The 17,622-nt window shown below is 49.7% G+C and overlaps 1 protein-coding gene across 1 annotated transcript in view; it reads right to left on the reverse strand.

Annotated features, from left to right (window-relative positions):
- The window catches only part of COQ8A (coenzyme Q8A), a 1,433,786-nt gene that overhangs the window by 930,971 nt on the left and 485,193 nt on the right, over nucleotides 1-17,622 (reverse strand). The window contains exon 5 of the mRNA XM_069608680.1: nucleotides 7,555-7,629. Within this exon, the coding sequence (XP_069464781.1) occupies nucleotides 7,555-7,629 (75 nt within the window). The remainder of the gene's footprint in view (nucleotides 1-7,554; nucleotides 7,630-17,622) is intronic.

Below are 17,622 nucleotides of genomic sequence, written 5' to 3' on the forward strand. Positions count from 1 at the left end.
GCAGACCGTTGGATTAATGGGGCCCATTCAGAGCATATGTGAATTCTGTGGCGGAGGACTGGCTTCCCTTCCTCCCCCAGGTAGGTAAATCGGTACTGAAGAACAAACATAATAGTTTGTCCCAGACAGGAGGTGAATGGAATATCCCGGACGACTGAATCTTGTTTTTGGTTTACCTACTGAACATTGCTTGTGTTATGATGGAGGGGTAGTTGCTACCATTAAAAAAAGTATATCTGGGGAGTTGCTTCAAGTTATCGAATGTCTATTTTTCAATCTGTATGGGCCTAGTGAATCATGCTGCCTTCGGGCTTGTGGTGGGGTACAGTGAGGTGGGAAGCAGGGTTTGGTTATCAACTGTTGTATTTTGAAAATACATTTTTTAAAAAAGGTTGAAGGTTTGAGCAATATTGGTAGTGGGCAGCTGTGTGAAGGTTGCAAGTAGAGAAATATTAAGCAACATAACAAATATACCCATTTGTCACAATGCACTTAACACAAAGGAACCCGATCACATGTGAACAGTAGTATATTCCCCGTTTAGGTCTTCCCTTAGATAAGCATAGTGCATTATGGTGGCTGGAGCAATGAAAACTATATAGTATAAACGCATGTTTTGTGGTTGACAAAAAAAAAAAAGCATTGTAGCAGAAGTGTTCACCGAATTCTTAAGCTTGCATTACTTGTAACATTGGAAAGTCATGCGCCCCAGATGCCCGAGGGTTAGGCGTGCAATACAAATGTAATAAAATCATATGTATGCAAAAGAGACTGGGTGAAATAAGAACAAACTATTCAATCTTCGCCAGACAGATGCCTACCTATCCCAATATTTACACAAGCTCACTCAGTAACATCATGCCCCATATTGTACCTGGCTCCGTAGGGAGAATGGTCAACTGCTGACGAAACAGTGACCAGTGCAGCCCTACCTGTCAAGGCACTCATTGTTTGAGGAAATATGTTGGTAGGGGTATGGTGACATGGCTGCAGAAAAGCAGGCTTTCACAAAATGCAAGATGTGGCAAAACACTGGAGCAGGAACTTTATTTCCTTCGCCTTTTGCATTTGTGTCAAACTTTTAAGGAGCAATGCACACGGAAACATCACTCAAATCTGGTGCCAAAGTTTACTGGCATCAGCATATTGCCTTTTAGAAATCAAGAGCCCTTTGCTGAAGGAATGCAATAGCTATGGTTGAGTTAGACCTAATCGTTTGAGATTAAAATGCGATTTACAAGCTAGGGTCATATGGGAGGCACGCACGCATTGTGCACATATGAAGCCACAAATTAACCCGATCCATTTTTGTCCAGTCACTGGCTAGATTTCTAGGATGTCAAAGAAGCACCGCCTTTGTGTACGTCAGTAAAAGGTATGGCTAATGGTTTCCGGAACTGTATCCTTGAACGGGAGCATGCATTAGAGTTAAAGGTTACTTACCTGCAACTATTGTTCGAGCATGGGTCTGGCATGGATTCACAGGCTCATGAATATTTTTTCGTCAGGCTGGGAATCCTCGTTAAGAAAAAACACTCACTTTAAAAAACTGTATTTCTCCTCTAAATCAATCACGGTCCTCTGGGTCATATGGCCCCCATCCAATGACAGGCCTCTCCCAAGCCCCACCTCTGGCAGCCATCTTCAGATTTGGTAAGCACGTAAAGTGGAAGTATGACCAAGAAGAGCCGCCTGGGGCCGGAGGGTAGGTTCGCATGTGAATCCATGCCAGATCATTGCTGGAGAACAATAGTTACAGGTAAGTAACAAACCTTCTCCAGCATGAGGTCTGGCATGAATTCATATGCTCATGAATAACGAACACAGCAGTGCACATTACACAACCACGGAAGGTGGCAAGGCTCAACAGAAGCAATTAACAATTAACCCTGGAACAGACTCACCTCAAGCGAACAGGTTGTGTAGCATTGACTGGCCGACTCTGGACTCCTCCCTGCAATCCCTGTTGACGCAGTAGAACTTTGTGAAGGCATGCGTGGAGCTCCACGTTGCAGCCCTGCAGATGTCAAGCAGAAGCACACCAGAAAGGAACGTCGACATAACGATCGCTCTGGTGGATATAATATATCTGGTATATAGTCAGCCCGGCAGAGGGCGGTTCGCCAGCGCCGACAGTACATGATGCAGCCCGAGAGCAATCTTGAGAAGGAAGCCTTGGACAAGGCCTTCCCATGGTTCACAGGTCCAAAGTTCACAAACAATTGAGAAGCCTTCTGAAAACTTTGTGCGCGTCAAGTAGAACTTCAAGGCACAAGCAATGTCCAGCGAATGCAAGACCCTCTACGTCGGCGACTAAGGGTTCTGGAAGAAAACAGGCAACACCGAAGGCTTGTTGAGGTGGAATTCCGATGGAAGCTTCATCATGAAAGTGGGGTGCGTACGCAGTACCACTCCTGATTCCTAGTAAGTCAGATACGGCCGCTTGCAGGATAGGGCCTGGATCACATCCACACGTCTGGCTGAGGTGATGGCCACAAGGAATGCAATCTTCCATGAGAGAAACCGAGTTGGGCTTAATGCATAGGTTCGAAAGGTGCCCCCGTGAGCCTTGTCAAGACCACGTTGAGTTCCCATGCCTTTATGGAATAAAAGATCGAAAAAGCCCCTTAAGGAAATCCTTGATGAGACTTTGGGACCACAGCGGAGATCTTCCTGGGGATCTGGTGTCACCTTGATGGATGCATGAACCATCCCAGCTTTTTCCAAGGAAAGCTAGTATGGAAGAATCTGTGGAGCCGTGGCCCTCGGAGGGATAATCTGCGACCAGCACCATGTAGCAAAGCGCTTCCACTTGTGGCCATAGAACTCCGAGTCGACAACACCCTGGCTTTGGCAAGGACCTCCCTGCAGTAAACTGGCAACTCAGCCTCCAAACTCTAAGGCTGCAGGAGCCATGACTTCAGGTGTAGAGATCCTGGGTCATGATGAAGGATTGCGCCTCCCTCCCTGGTAAGCAGGTCCGGAAGTACCGGCAACATAACTGGAGTCGACACGGACAGGCTGAGTAGGTCCAGAAAACAAATGTGCCTCAACCACACCAGGGCGATGAGCATCATCTTGTACCGACACAGAGTGTGTTTATCACACGTAGCAGGAAAAGAAACGGGGAAAGGTGAACAGAAACAGACCTTGCCACGGGAAGGAACGCGTGCCCCATGCTCCTTGATTGGTGAAACTTGCTGGCAAACTTGTGGCATTTTGAGTTTGCCACGGTTGCAAAAAGATCGATCGGAGGTCTGCCCCATTTGATGAACAGACGGTCCATCTGATCCGGAGGAAGTTCGCACTTGTGACAGGAGCGCAGCTCCCAGCTGAGTCAGCAAGGTGGAACGGGAGGAGGAATATCCCCCGTCCGATGGCCTAATGCCACAAGTCCTGACCTTCCTAGGAGAGTGCCGGGGATCAAGTGCCCCCTTGTTTCCTGATGTAGAGCACGGTGGTGGTGTCATCTGTGAAGATCCTCACCACTGTCCCTCTCAGACAGTAGGAGAGACTCGAGAGCCCAGACCACTGCCTGCAACTCCAGGATGTTGACGTGCAGATCCTTCTCCTCTGGAAATCTCTGGCGTGTAGATGTCCCGTGTGAGCTCCCCAACCTTCCAGAGAGGCGTCCATGGTGACCATTTCCTGGTACATCTGGGTTTCAAATATTGTCCCCTGGGCGATGTGGGAGCGTACCCCCACCACTCTATCACCTGTCGGAACGCCTCGTTCAGGGGGATCTTGTCCACAAAATTCACAGACACTTGTATCCAACGTGCATCCAAGAATCCTTTAGGGGTTGCATCTGCGACCTGCAGAGACAGACGAGGTAGATGCAGAACGACATCATGCCCAGCAAAGACTTGATGGCCCGAACCATGGCAGTCTTCGCCGACGACAGCCGTTGTACCTTCTCTTAAATGGCAGCTAGCCTCTCCTGAGGGAGGACGCCAGGCAAGCCACTGTGTTGAGTCTGGCGCAGAGGAACAACACGCTCTGCAATGGCGTTACGCAGGACTTAGGATAGTTCACGAAGAACCCCAGCTCTGTCAGTAGCTGGACAGTCTCCTTCATGTGCTCGTCGACCAGTTAGAGGGAGCAGGCTCGTATCAGCCAATGGTCCAGGTACACTTATACGTGTATGCTCTGCGGCAGCAGGTGGGCTGCCGCCAGGGCCAGGAATTTTGTGAACACCCTCAAGGCCTTGAACTGGTAGCATTGGCCTTGTACCACGAACCAAAAGAACTTATGTATCTTGTGGATCCGGACATGGAAGTATGCATCATCTAGGTCTGACGACATCAAACATTCCCCTTCCTCCAACTAGCCGAGCACATGTTGCAATGTGACCATCCTGAATTTTTGGGATTTCAAGTACTTGTTTAGACGGCGTAGGTCCAGGATGGGTCTGTCTCCCACCCCATATCTTCTTTCTGACCAGAAAGTAACTGGAATAGACTCTGGAGCCGTTGGGGAGCTAGCTCTCTTGCCACTTTCCGCAACATGGCTCGCACTTCTTTCTGGAGCTGCTCCTGAGGGGAACTGGTGGAATAAGAGGGCACCTGCTTTGTGTGTCCCCTGGCAAGAGCGTCCTGCACCCATCAGTCAGTGGTGATCTTCATCCACTTGCTGAGGAGTTAGCCAGCCACCCACCAGGGTGCACAAGTGGTGACCAGACGTCTTGGCCGGTTCAGGGTTGCTTTGGCACTGGCACCCTGCCCTGTGGGTGACTGCGCCGCTGACATCAGGTACCATAGGCCTGGGGGCAACCCCTGTAGGCTTCCTACATGGAGGATTGGGGAGATTGCCTGTAAGGTGTGGAGTATCCTTTGGATGATCTGCTAGATTTTCCCCTGGAGGAACAAAAGGACGAGTGATGCTGCTGTAGAGTGCTAAGGGAACGTGCCATCTCCGTGTCCTTCTTTATGGCTTATAGGGATTCGTCGACTGCCTTCCCAAACAGATTTTCACCATCGAAAGGCATGCCCAGCCTCTTCGCATGAACATCCTGGGAAAAGGTTTGTGGCCTTCAACCATCCCTGCCGAAGACAAACTCCATTTTCCACCCCATATGCCTGGAAGTCCATGTTGGCGATTTCAACTGCCACCGTAATGGCATAGCCCAACGCCATCTCCTCTTCCTGAAAGAGCGACCGCCTCCTTTTTCTTTTCATCAGGGAGGAATTCCAGGATAGGGCCCAGTTTGTACCAAATCTCCCTGTCGTAGTGAGACAAGATAGCCAGAGCATTAGCCGCCTTGATCATAGATGCACCCGTGTAGATGACTCTTCCCCATGGTGTTTATCTTCTTCACCTCGTTGTAAGGGGGGTGGGGACTGTTGCGGAAGCCGGATTGGACGAAAGTTTCCTTGCGGCAGCTGACACAACTCAGCACGGTGAGTTATGACCTCAAGCACTTTGGTGGGGCATCCAGCACTCTGCATTTCTTCTCCAACCTGTCCCGTTTGGTTGGAGCAATGCATGGGTTCTTCATGAGGGTTAGGTCTACCTCCCAAATAACGTCCAGAAAGGGTAACGCCACGATAGTCTTACTCTTGTCGCTCAAATAGGATTCCCTCCTCCTTGGATTCCTCAAGCACCAGCTGAAGAGCTCCGAGGCCCTGGAGATTGAGTGCAATAATCACACCTTGACTGATGGATAGACCGAGGGGTGTACTCATGAGGGGCGTCCAGGTGCAGTGATTCATTGTCTGCCGGGAGAATGTGTCCTCCTCTTAATCGGTTCCCATGGCTGCTGTGTCCGTACCAGTGTCCGTATCCGGGTTCGCTGGTGGAGTCAGAGCCCCAATGGGGTGGCGGAGGCTGATGCGGCGGCATCGCATGACACTTCCTCTTCCTACGCGGAGGCTGGTCAGGTGCCTGTGGTACAACAAGTGCCTGTGCTGGGGGCAACCTCTGCTGGATCTCTGTCAATATGGTGTGGAGAGTTGACAGGATGTCCATGATATGTCCCTCTGCCGAGGGGGGGGGGGGGGGGGGACGATGGAGTGCTAAACACTGTGCCGCCATCCTCATGGACTGTATGGATGGACGATTGGCCGTCTGTGGATGAGATGTCCATTGGCTGAAACATATGTCTTGGAGGGCTCCTTTGGGGCATCTTCACTGACACCCCCCCCCCTTTTCCCCTCCTGAGGGCTGTGTACCAGAGCCTGCACAGTGCACCCCCCACCAAGGGTGCCCCCAGGCTTTGCTGCCATGTTGCGCCTGGCAGGCAATCAAACTGAGCTGTAGGGACCACCCTCATAGAGTCGGTACCACCTGCCGCAGTGGTCGCCCCAGAGGATGTCGAAGTGGTCGACTGAGTCTATGGTTGTGCGGGTTGAGCCTGCTTGGGCTTCGCGGCCTTCCCTTCCTGCGGCCTTGGCTCTTCTGTTTGTTCCCCAACTAGGCCAGGGTGGATGACTTCCTGTTTAAGGAGGAGCTCAATGGCAGGCTGGCTACGGAAGTGGACAGCAATGGTGATCGCTGCCTATCCAACCTGGGACCCGCATCAGCGACAAACCTGGTGGAATCGGTCTTGTGGTTCTTAGCCTTATCTTGGACCCCCACCGATGGGGCAGCCTCAAAGGACAGACCTCCTCCCGGAGGGAGATTGCTCTTCGGACTGTGTCCTGGGTGAGACATGACCCTGCCCCGAGCAGGGTTCGGAGGCCTGGCTCAACTTGAGCCATGCCGCCAGCCTGCTATACCCATCTGTCTTTTTGAAAAGCCCAGGCATATCTCACACCCATCCTCGTTGTGGTCCGGATGCAGGCGGTATAGACGTTTTAGATGTTTGTCCTCCACAAAGATGTTCCGTACCTTGCATTTGGCGCAGGGTCTGAAGATGGTCCTTCCCTCCTTTTTCTCCTCTTTCATGGTTGGAGGGCGCCAAGTAGGCCCAAGACAGCCTTCCAGAAACTTTGACGAATAATCGCCCTTGAGGGGCGCACAACTGCAACAACGGATCCCCGTTGCCGGCCGATGAAGATATGAGTACACAGGCTCTTTTGTAACAAAAATAGAACTTGGAAAAAAAAAAGCTTGGACAGCAACTCAAGGACTCCCAACACAAGCATGCAGTAGAAATCTGAAGAAGGCTGCCAGAGGTGGGGCTCAGGGAGAGGACTATCATTGGATGGGGGCAGTATGACCCAGAGGACAGTGATTGGTTTAAAGGAGAAAGACAGTTTGTAAGTGAAACTGTTTTCTTTTACAGAGGACTCCCTGCCTGACTACAGGGAATATTAATGAGCATGTAAATCCGTGCCAAACCCCATGCTGGAGAACTGCCATTGCTGGTTTCTTACAGCTACTCACACATGGGCAACTGGAATGACTTGCTGTTCCAGTTTACTTTAGAGCTTCTGAGATATAGGGACAAGCATCCTCTGCTTACAATCTACATCAACAAGCTAACACATTTTGTGATTAAGTTTCAAGAAAGGAAGCAAATGCCAAATTCTATTTTGAAGATGTTTTTACCATTTCTCCTTTCAAAGTGGGAAGTGCAAGTCATTATACAACCGATATGTAATGAATGCTCACCTGTGGGGTCTTCAGACCTAAGGCTTTTCTTTGCGACTTCTGCTAATGCCCCAATTCCAAGGCCAACAGCAAGTCCTATAAAAAAGAAAATGGAGACATTTAACAAAATAAGAAAGTACAAAAAATGCATTCAAGGTAGAATCTTCTCATTCAATAAGAGGTTACACAACCATTGGTGAAGCCAATAGTTTTAAAAAGACAGGTTAAAACGATTACTTGATTATTGAAAGTAAAGTTGCAATGGCAAGTTACAAAAGGTTAATCGCTATTTCCAACTCAGAAAGTACATTTTAGTGGAACCAGCGGTCTACATTCAAATAGTGAACACTGGCTTCAGGGCTTCAAGTTCAGTCTTGCATCACTTTATTCTGCCTGGAATACATGTAATTGTTTATTTTTAAAGTGCCTATACACAAGTGAAGTGCTTCAAAGAGCTTCATGGTGGGAAATGAACAAGGGGCCATCATCGTCATTCTTAGGCTTTGAAGATTCTGAATGATCTAACAGCAATAACTAGCATATTAGGCCAGGGCATTTCTACTAGTGTAAGTGAGTGACAAAGAATGAGGGAGAAGTGTGAGGGGGTGAGAAGAAACATACACGACAAAGGTTGGTCATCCATGCACCTATGCATGCAGGCAAAGACAGCTACTGAGGGGGATAGACGACATGACAGAAACATGTTAAGCCTAGTAAAATTAAGGTTGTGTGAGGGAGGGGGAGAACAACAAGTGTGCCCAGTCCAGCAGGGTCAGGTGCAGTGGGTGCCACCCGCATGGAACATATTCCGAGTGCATTAATGCAAGGCGGAGTGCAGAGGCCCGGAGGCAAGTGCAAGACTGGTAGGGAAGCCTGGACCTGTGAGGCTTTGGAGGTGCACCATGCGACCAGTCAGCTGTCCGGACAGGTTGGGGATGAGAACAAAGGAGGGAAGCAGGAGAGAAGAGAAAGGAGGTTAGCAAGGGAGAGAAGCAGGAAGATAAGAGGAATGTCTTGAGGAGTTTCCGGAACTTGAGAAGGTCTGTCGCAAGACTGAGACAGGTGGGCTGTTCCAGAGAATGTGCACCATTCTCATTTGTGTAGCCACAGTTACTATCAAAATACCCACTTTGAGGTTCAGACTATTACACGACCCTTGCTTCTGTAGCCTTTAAATCATCCTTTCACTCAGTTTGCTGGGGAAAAGGCTGTACTGCAAACTACAAAGTCAGAGAAACAAACAACCTTAACATAAAATGGCAAGTAGCAAAGCTAGGTTACTTCACGACCGTAAAATACTGCAGTAAAGGTTACCATAGCCCATTCCCCAAAAATAATGCACATTAGTGAGGAAAGGGGTGCCCCTAAAGACGCAGAGCCGTGAAGCGGCTGGAGGGGCTTTTGGGGGGCACCTACAAAAACAAAGAGCAAACCGTAGAAGGCGAGTGCAGGAGGCGCAGCACAAAGTTTCTGTGACAACATAAGTCCCATCAAATTCTCCAGCAATCAGGGTTGTCCAACTCCTTTCGTTGCTGTGAAGAGTGCGCAGACGTAATCAGGAAATGAAATTTACATGCTGAAGCCATTAGCTTTCAGCATGTAAATTTAGCAAAGGCAAGAGCATTTTTTTGCCTGATTTGGCCATATGAGGGCTTGTTGGAAAGCTGAGAGACTCTGGCTGTCCCGCTTAACAGCTTTTCCCTCCAGGGAGGGATGTGGACCCTACTGGGGCTCTCTGGAACTGCTGCTGGACTTTGGGACGGTCGACCAACCCGACAAGCACCCAAGGATGGGAAGATCACCCCAGACAGTTCTGGAGTTGTGGCTGGGCTGTTACAGCTTTTCTCGCTGGGGAGGATTGGCACACTGCCGGGATACCCTGGTGGGGAAAAGCTGTAACGCAGGCCAGCCAGAGCTCCGAGACAGCCAGGGGTGCTGCCTCCAGGCTTGGGCACCCGTCTCCCTTGTTGGTCGACGGACCCCAATTCAGCAGCAGTCCCAGGGAGCCCCGGCAGGGTTCCCATCTCTCCCTGGAGGGAAAACCTGTAACGCAGGTCAGCCAGCGCTCCAAAATGGTCGGGATGTCGTTCCCAGCCTTTGGCGCCTGTCTCCCATGTGGGTCGACCATCCGAAAGTCCAGCAGTGGTCCCAGTGAACCCCCGGCAGAGTTCCTGTCCCTTCCCAAAGGGAAAAGCTGTATTCAGCACAGCCAGAGCTCTAGGATGGTCAGTGGTGATGAACCCAGCCTTGGGTGCTGTCTCCCTTGTTGATCAACTATGCAAAAGTTCAGCGGTGGTCAGAGGTAGCCCCGGCAGGGTCCCCAGCCCGTGCTGGAGGTAAAAGCTGTAACACAGGCGAGCCAGAGCTCTGGGATGGCTGGGGGGTGCTGCCTCTGGGCTTGGACACCCGTCTCCCTTGTTGGTCAGCTGTCCCCCAAGTTCAGCAGTGGTCCCAGGGAGCCCTGGCAGTGTGCCAATCCCTCCCCGGAGACAAAATTACAAGTTTCTCACTGCAGTGACTAACTTACTCCTAGTCCATAGTCCCCTGTACTACATAATGCATGGGAGTCCCTCGCTAGGTGTTAGGGAGAATTCTCATTTATGGCTAATTTCCCTTACCTAGTGGGTCCCTCAGCAGCTTTGCTGGATTTCTGGGGTTTATTTTCCCACCTGTTAAGAGTGTGAGCCTTTTCCCCACTCAGTGTATTTTTTGTGTGCGTTGTACTTTTTGTGCTCATGAGGTATGGAGTGTCACCAACTCCCTAGGCATCTTCTTTTTACTTGTGTGTCACACAGCACCTTTAGTGCAGTGATCTGGGATGTCTTTTAGACTTCCCTTGTGAACTCCATTTCTGGGGAGGACTACTGACCCCCAGAAACATGTAAAGTCACCATTGGCTTTACTAGTCCTTTTAAAATACAGATCCAGTACAAACCATTTTACAATGGAGTAATGGAGGGGAATATCTTTCCACTGTCCTTCTGTACCTCAAGGGGCACTTTGTGTCCCCCTTCCCAACTCGACACGGCTGGTGGCAGTGGTAACCATCATTTTTACACGGATTCCTGTGTTAGTGTTCTGGCTGTGGTAACAGACGTGAACATAAACCCTGCTACCCCATATCATTTTTATCTTGGTCCTAGCGTGGTTTTTCACCATTTCGTGTTGGAAAGGTCTTTGTTTGCTTTTCGTGCCAAACCAGGTTTGGTTTCCTTATTATCTGTCCTTTGGCGGACTTCTGCGAAGAAGCCCTCCTTTGGCGTCTGGGTGTCTAGGTGGGCTGAATGTGCGGGAGGGGTTTGGTAACCCCTGCACAGGGTCTCCGTGGAGACCCGAGTCGCACGTTGTGTCGATTGGCTGAGGTGGTTGTCTGGGCTAGACACCCCACTGCTGTGTGATTGACAGCCAGGCTGTGTGAATGGTGGATTTTTGCATAAAAGGCAGGACTCTTGGGCTGGAAGTCAGTCGCCACTGGAACTACAAGAAAAGAAGATAAGTGGAGAAGACGACGGCTGCTGCAACTCCTGGATCCCGGTGAAGCCCTGCTGCAGTCTTGAGCCATCTACCCTTCAACGATAAAGATCCAGTCCGGAGTCTTCTTCCCTTGATGGGATCAACCAGCTCACCTACAGCCAGAGAATCCTCTTCTGGGTCGAAATCGCTGCACTGAGATGTAGTGGTCCGGATAGCCATCAGAAGAGCCCTCTCCTGTTTTTAAGGAGCACACCTTTTATTCATCATTGCTTTGCTGCTGCTGGCTTCATCCCTGGGTAGTGCAGATCGCTCCAGACGTCGTCCTTGTCCCCAGGACTGAAGCTTCAGGAACCATGAGTCTGCAGGAACTGCCGCCGCAGCACCAGCTTTCTTCATCCGAAAAAGGTACTGTGTCCATTTGGTCGTTCTCTCCGTCCGACCTTGAGGAATCAGGGTGAACCCTTTTCCGTTCCCAAGGCTTGTCCTTTCTTTCTTCTGTTTTATAACTTTTGCTTCCCTTTGACAATATCAAGTACTCCTGGCAACGTTAATCTTTAACTATTCTAACCGTGTGATCCTCGACAACAGAGCCTCTGCTCCATTTGACACTGGCGCAGGCCTATTGACTTTTATATGCCTCTTAGAAAGCGTCCTTTGATCCTATTGCCTTGACAAAAGTATTTCCTATGATTTTTATCCACTTTTCCCTTGTTTTAATTCTATGTGCCAAGTGTGTTTGACTTCGGTTACATTTCTTCCCGCGGTTACGCTTTTCTTTTGTAAGACCGAACTGTCATTACTGACAAAAAGTGATTGCGTATTAACCCACGGTAACGTCTTTGTTTCGAATCACCCGTCTGTCAAATCCAAATGTACTTACCTTGAATTGACCCGAACAAGAGGAATTGGTTGTGTGGAGTATATTTAAAGTGTGGTTTTATTTAATAGAAGTGAAGTGTTTAATGAACAGATGGTTTAAAAATAAATGTACTTATATTTAACCAGAAACCTTGAGTCAGTGTTTGCTCGAGTCACAGTAATTGTAGTCCTTTGTGTAATCCCCATTACTGCTCATTAGCTCTTGAGATAAGTCTGGCTGCTCAGCCATCGCTACCACTTTACCTTGCAATACAGGGTTGTACCAAAGGTGGAATTGGACTATCACTTGTAATCTTAATTGTATGTAGTGTTCCCTAAGAATACTGCACATGATTCTGCCTAACACTAGGGAGGGAAACTGAACCATTTTTACCAGAAAAATGTCTATAGCCCTTTAAATGTATGCATGCAGGGGCATGGCCCTGGGTGCACACGCTCCCTTGACTCCGCCTTCCAGTGCCACACTTCAGTCCTCTTTGACCCATCAACCGGATTAACCTGCTAACTACGTATTTTATTAATGTGGGAAGGATTGAGGGACATGGTGAGTAACTTGTAATTAATCCTACGTCCCATCCCCTTTCCTCCATACAGCATGAGCTTTTACCACTGAATGATGCCCAGGGGAAGTGCAATGCTTTGGATCCTAAGAAAACAGGTTCCTCAGGACTGCTTTCCCGAATGCTGAGTCAGATCTTGCACTGGTATCCAGACAATGCTTGCAGAAGGCCGATGGTGTGGCCCTCATAGCTGCTCTGCTAATGGTTTGCCATTGCACATGCCTCTGGAAGGCAGCCGTTGCTTTGGCCCCAACTGCGTGAACATGCGATGCCGGTTTTGTGGAACTTCCTTCTTCTGAGATTTATAGGCCTCCTGAATGGATGCAACCATCCACCTGGCTATGGAGGCCTTAGAGGCTTGGTGCACTGGCTTAGAGCCGCCAAAGGTGACTAATAACGCCTCTGCCTTGCAAAACCCTTCGGTCCGGTCTAGAAAGAACACCACTAGTGCAAGACTCTGCTTCCTCCTTCGGGTTAGGAAAAAAGGTTGGCAACAAGACTTCTTCATTCAAGTAGAATGAGGAGACAACATTCGGAAAAAATGGCTGAATGGTGCGAAGCACCACCTTGTCTCGATGGACCATGGTATACAGTCCTGTGGCCATCAGGGCCTGATTTTCTTTCAGTATCCTAGCTGAGGTCAGACCCACCAGCAGGGCTGTTCTTATCGGGACCAAACTCAGGTCTACCAATGCCATGTGCTCAAAGGGCCTATGCACCATGAGGTCCCACACCGGGTGCGGTCTTTTGGTATGGGGATATAGACTAGTCAACCCCGTCAGATGTCTTTGGACTACGTTGGATGAAGAGAATGACTTGTGGTCAGAATTTCTGTAAGCACCTATGCCGGCCAGGTAGGTCTGACATGTCTCCACCTGTACCCTCTGAACGCGCCAAGTGTGCTGAGAAAGATTGCACCTGATCTAGTGTGCACACCAGAGGGCCGCTAGGGCTAGTTTCTCAGGAGTGGGGTGAACCCCTGCTGTGAGAGGAACCTTCAATCGTGAATCGGTAGATTCACGGGACCCTGCACTGCCACTCATGAGGTCTGAGAACAAGGGCCACGCCAGCCACCTCGGGCGATTAGAATCCTGCTCATGTTGGAGGACTCCGACTTTGCTGAGAACTTTGTGAATGAGCGGCATTGGGGAACATGCATGTGCCTGCATCCCGCTCCATGGAAGGTGTAGGGCATCCCCGAGGGAGCCGTGCTCCTTACCCTTCCAGGACGCGTACTGCTGACATTTCCAGTTCTGCTCCATGGAAAAACGGTCTATGTGGGGTCGGCCCCATCCCCTGAAGATGTCTGCTAGGACCGATTTCTCTAGCTGCCACTCGTAGTTGCCCACCCATGGTCTGCCAAGCCTGTCCGCCTCCAGGTTGGACTCCCCCGGCAAATGAATCGCTGACAGTCATATGTGGTGTGCTGCGGCCCACTCACATCTCTATGGTGAGCCTGCACAAGGGAGCGGTGGGGCAATCTGGCCCCCCCCTTGCTGATGTAGAACATGCAGGTGGAACCGTCTGTAGACAGCCTGCTTGACCGCTTATTAAAGGCAGGAAAGCCCAGAGGGCCAACCAGATGGCCTTCAATTCAAGGAAGTTGATGTGATTTTTCCGTTCCTCCCTCGTCCATGTGCCATGCACACTATGCATGTATATGGTGGCTCCCCTTCCCTACATAAAGGAATCCGTATTGATAGACTCCAGAGGTGGTTGGCTGAAATGTCTGACCGCCTCCTCCACCCCCCTCCAAGGTTTGTGGGCTGCAGTTTAGATTTCTTGTGGTTCATGGAAAACCCCAGATTGTGTAGGGTCTCCATAAGCTCTGAGGCTGATTGCCGAACCGCCTTGGGCGATTCCACCCTGGCCAATCAGTCGCAATATGATATAGATGGGGGCCTTGATCAGAGCAAGGTCCATACTACATTAACACCAATGGGGCTGAGTTGAGCCCGAACGGCAGTACCTTGTATTGAAAATGTAGCCCCATCACTCAGAACCTCAGGAACGAGCGGTGGGGCTGCCAGATAGGGAAATGCAAGTATGCATCCCTCAAGTCTATGGAGCACGTCCAGTCTCCCCCCACAGACTCCGCTAACAGAGCTGGTGTAACCATCTTCAATTTTGGGAGGGGTAGGCATAGGTTCAGGAAAGACATATCCAAAACCACTCGCAGGCCAGCCTGGTACTTTTTCTGTACCGTGAAAATCTGCAAGTACAACCCAAAGCCTCGTTGAGAGGAGTTGGCGGGGTGGACTTCCTCCACTGCCGCACTTGTAGCAGTGAGTGGATCTCCACTAGCAGTGTTGGTGTCCAGATTTGAGGGAGTGGAGGAGACGAAACCCATGAGAAACTACAGAAAGTATCCAAAGATCCAAATAGAGAGTCCACCAGGACTGCGTGCGGAGAGCAAGCCTGCCCCCCCCCCCGCACCCTCTGGAGAACTGTGCATATTGATGGGGCCAGTCATTGCTTCTTTGGGTCGGAGGCTGGTGCTTGGGAGGGAGACTGAAAGAAGCCCTTGTGTGAAGTGTTAGGCAGGATCCTGTGCAGTGCCCTTAGGGACCACTACACAAGACTACAAGTGAAGTTCCTTTGGTACAAGCCTGTACTACTATGTTAAAGTGGGAGCAGTAGCGGAGCAGCCAGTCTTATCTCAAGAGTATATGAGCAGTACCAGAGATTACACAAAGGGACCACAATTACTGTGACTCAAGCAACCACTGACTCGAGGTTTCAGGTAAAAAAAAATAAGTACATTTATTTTTAAACCATCTGTTATAAAACACTTCTATAAATTCAAAACCACACATAAAACACACTACAAACAACCAATTCTCTTGGCACAGAACAACTCAAGGTAAGTACCTTATGTTTAGGCGGCCCGGTGTTGTGAAACAAAAGCTACCGTGAATACGTATGCAATCACTTTGACAGTTCGGTCTTAGTAAAGATACTCATATCCGCGGCAAGAAATGTTACTGGGGCAAGACACACTTAGCACCTTGGCTGACCAGAGAGAGTTTGGGGCAAAAATCATAGGCAATACTTTTGTCAAGGCAGACAGAATCAGAGAACACTCGCTGACAGAAATACAAAATCAATAGGCCGGAGCCAGAGTCAAGTGGAACCGGGTTCCTGTTGTCGAGAGTCACAGTCAGACAGTTCAAGATTCAACGTTGCCAGGAGTACTTGGATATTGTCAACAGAGGAAGCAAAAGTTATAAGAGGGAAGGAAGACAAGGGCAAGCCTTGGAAGAGAAAAAGGATTCACCCTAGTTCCTCAAAGCAGAACACAGTACCTTATTCAAGTAAGAAGCGGGTGCCACGGCAGTTGTTCCTGGTAGTTTTCTGCAGACCCACTGTTCCTGGAGCTTCGGTCGTAGAGACGAGAAGGACAACGTTTGGAGGGGTCTGCATCACTCGGGGATGAGGCCAGCAGCAGCGACTGTGAATAAAAGGTGCGCTCCTTTAAAACAGGAGAGGCTCTTCAGATGACTATCTGGACCACGGCAGTATGGTGCAGTGATTTCGACCACGAAGAGGATGCTCTGGCCGTGAAGATGAGCTGGTTGACCCCACCAGGCTCAAGGGAAGACGACTCCGGACTGGATCTTCTCTGGTCGTCAAAGGGTAGATAGCTCAGGACTGCAGCAGGGCTTCACCGGGACGGGGTAGTTGCAGCAGCAGTCTTCTCCGCTTCTCTTTAGTTCCATGTAGTTCCAGTGGCGACTGACTTCCAGCCCAAGAGTCCTGCCTTTGATGCGAAAATCCCCCATTCACACAGCCTGGCTGTCAAACACGCAGCAGGGGGTTTGTCCAGCCCGGACAACCACCTCAGCCTATCATGGCAAAGTGCAACTTGGGTTTCCTAGGATACCCTGTGCAGGGGGTGACTACACCCCTCCCTGACATTCAGCCCACCTACACACCGAGAAGCCGAGAGGAGGGCTTCTTGGCAGAAGCCCGCCAAAAGACGGTGAACAATGAAGGAAAACCTGGTTTGCCGCGCAAAGTAAAACAAGGCCTTCAACAAAAAGAAATGGCGACTAAACCCAACCGGAGCAAAAAGAAAGAGTATTTGGTCAAGCGGGTTTATGTTCGAGGCTACTATAATAGCCTAACAATACCACGCGTATATAGTATAATGGCAGTAGAAAAGTTAGGGTAGATACCACTGCCACCAGCTAAACCACTGCCACCAGCTAAGTCTAAATGTTAAAAGAGCAAACCAAAGCTCAGAGAGGCACAGACAACAAGGGGTAGGATATAAACCTTTCCAGTACTCCATGTAAGATGGGTTGTACTGGGTCTGTAGTTTTAAAGTGACTAGGTAAAGTTAATAGCAACTTTACCTGTTTCTGGGGGACAGTAGTCAGCCCCAGAAAAAGGAGTCATTGGGAAGCCTTGGAGACAACCCTGTGTTACCGCACTGAAAGTGCGGTGTAACACAAGTTTGGGCTCATGGAGTGGTGTGCTCCAGAGTCCAAAACCACACAACAAGTAGAAATGTACACGACAAAACAAAGAGGTGAAAAGAGGCACACTCTTACCAAGTGGAAAAAATAAACTCCAAAAATCCAGCAAAGCTGCTGAGGGACTCACTGGGTAAGGGAAATTAGCCATAGAATGAGAATTGTTCTTAACATGAAGTGTGCTGTTTGCGTTTGTGATGGCTGGGGGTCCAGTCTGGTTGCCTTGCCTTCCGATCCTGGAAGCCCCTGAACTTTCCAAAGGTCCTTCCCATGTGCGGCTTGGTTCTGCTCGAATGTCCTCTGCAATGGCTTTGCGAGAATGGCCAGTGATTTGGCTGTTTGGGAACTATTTTTCTTTTTGTCTAGTTTGTCTGTGGATGAGTGAAAGATTGCCCCACTCAAACGGTAGTTCCAGGATACAGTCTTGTATGTCCGTGTTGAACTTTGTGGCTTCAAGCCATGCCTTCGTTCTAATATCCAAAGCTACGCAGATTGCTCTGCCAGCCATGTCAATATGTCCAACCGTGGATTCCAGAAGATCGTGTGCCACTATTTTGGCCTCTGCCAGCCCCGCCTTGAATGAGGCCCGTTTGGGAACAGGGATGTCTTGTAGGAAGTCCGAGACCTCCCTCCAAAGCCTCTAGTTTGTGGCCGATAACACGTCTGTTTGCTTGTCACAGGTGGAGAGCAGCATTTGA

This window comes from Ambystoma mexicanum, chromosome 4q (genome assembly GCF_040938575.1).
Source record: "Ambystoma mexicanum isolate Mex_15411 chromosome 4q, UKY_AmexF1_1, whole genome shotgun sequence".
NCBI classification, from domain to species: Eukaryota; Metazoa; Chordata; class Amphibia; order Caudata; family Ambystomatidae; genus Ambystoma; species Ambystoma mexicanum.